This window comes from Salpingoeca rosetta (assembly GCF_000188695.1).
Source record: "Salpingoeca rosetta unplaced genomic scaffold supercont1.1, whole genome shotgun sequence".
NCBI lineage: Eukaryota > Choanoflagellata > Craspedida > Salpingoecidae > Salpingoeca > Salpingoeca rosetta.
In genome coordinates, this window is record NW_004457740.1 from 359045 (window position 1) to 360138 (window position 1094).

At 53.2% G+C, this 1094-nt stretch overlaps 1 protein-coding gene across 1 annotated transcript in view; it reads right to left on the reverse strand.

Annotated features, from left to right (window-relative positions):
- Nucleotides 1-524: 524 nt before the first annotated feature.
- The window catches only part of PTSG_00084 (uncharacterized protein), a 3444-nt gene continuing 2874 nt past the window's right edge, over nucleotides 525-1094 (reverse strand). The window contains exons 8-9 of the mRNA XM_004998580.1: nucleotides 981-1061; nucleotides 525-712 (exon numbers count right to left, since the gene is read on the reverse strand). Of these exons, the coding sequence (XP_004998637.1) occupies nucleotides 554-712; nucleotides 981-1061 (240 nt within the window). The 3' untranslated portion in view covers nucleotides 525-553. The remainder of the gene's footprint in view (nucleotides 713-980; nucleotides 1062-1094) is intronic.

Sequence of the window (1094 nt, forward strand, 5' to 3'; positions counted from 1 at the left end):
GTTGTTCGCTGCCACCATTTGGCACATGTTGATTAGATGCTGTTTGTTGTGATGTGATTCAACACTTGTGTGGCTGTGTTGTCCTGTTGTGTCGAATGCCTGTGTCTTGAACCTGCGTGCTTCCTTGACAATCCCGTGCACCCTTTCGTTGTTTTGCCCGTGTGGAAACTTACTCGCGTTTGCTTCCCTTTGAGACACTTTGAGTCACCGTGTGATGTACACACTTTCGTTGTTTTGCCCGTGTGGAAACTAACTCGCGTTTGCTTCCCTTTGACACACTTTGAGTCACCGTGTGATGTACACATGTGTGTGTGTGTGTGTGTGTGTGTGTGTGTGTGCGTGCGCGTGCGTGTGTGTGTGTGTGTGTGTGTGTGTGTGTGTGTGTGTGTGTGTTGGGAACTTGACTGTGGAGTGATGGCCTGTCAGCTAATGTGGCTCAACTGCCTGCTCTGTCAACCCTTTTCGGCAATGCGCCTGCCCCCGCCTCCCTTCTTCCCACCTCCACCTGCTCGTTCAGCTGGTGCATTCATGTCTCATCAGAGTGGGAACAGGTTTACTGCTTCTTCTTGTCGGCCTGCACGTCAGGGGCGATGCTGAGGCTGACGCGGTTGAGAACAATGGCGACGACAAAGAGGGCAAAGAAGAAGGCAACAGCCATGAGCGGCTCGCGCACAGTCGAGCCGGCAGGCATCGTGTACGACACAGTAAAGTCCTGGAGTTGATGGCGGAAGAGGGCAGGGTTGCAAGGTGGTGGGCGATGGTGGTGTAGGATGGTGCGAGGTGAGTGGATGCATCAACGACATGCGAGCGGGGAGACATTACGGGGACACAACAAGCACGCTCAGCTGACGCACACATATATGCATGGGCACATACAGGTACACAGACACAGACACACAGACGCAGACACACAGACACAGACACAGACACACAGACACAAACACAGATGCACTCACGAACACACATGTACACGTTCTGACCTGCATGTGCTCCTCGACCAGGTTTGCCTTCTTGAGAACAATGACGGAGCGGCCGGTCGTGTCAAAGTACGTCACCTTCACCTGTCAGTCAAAACAATACCAGGCAACAGCGCA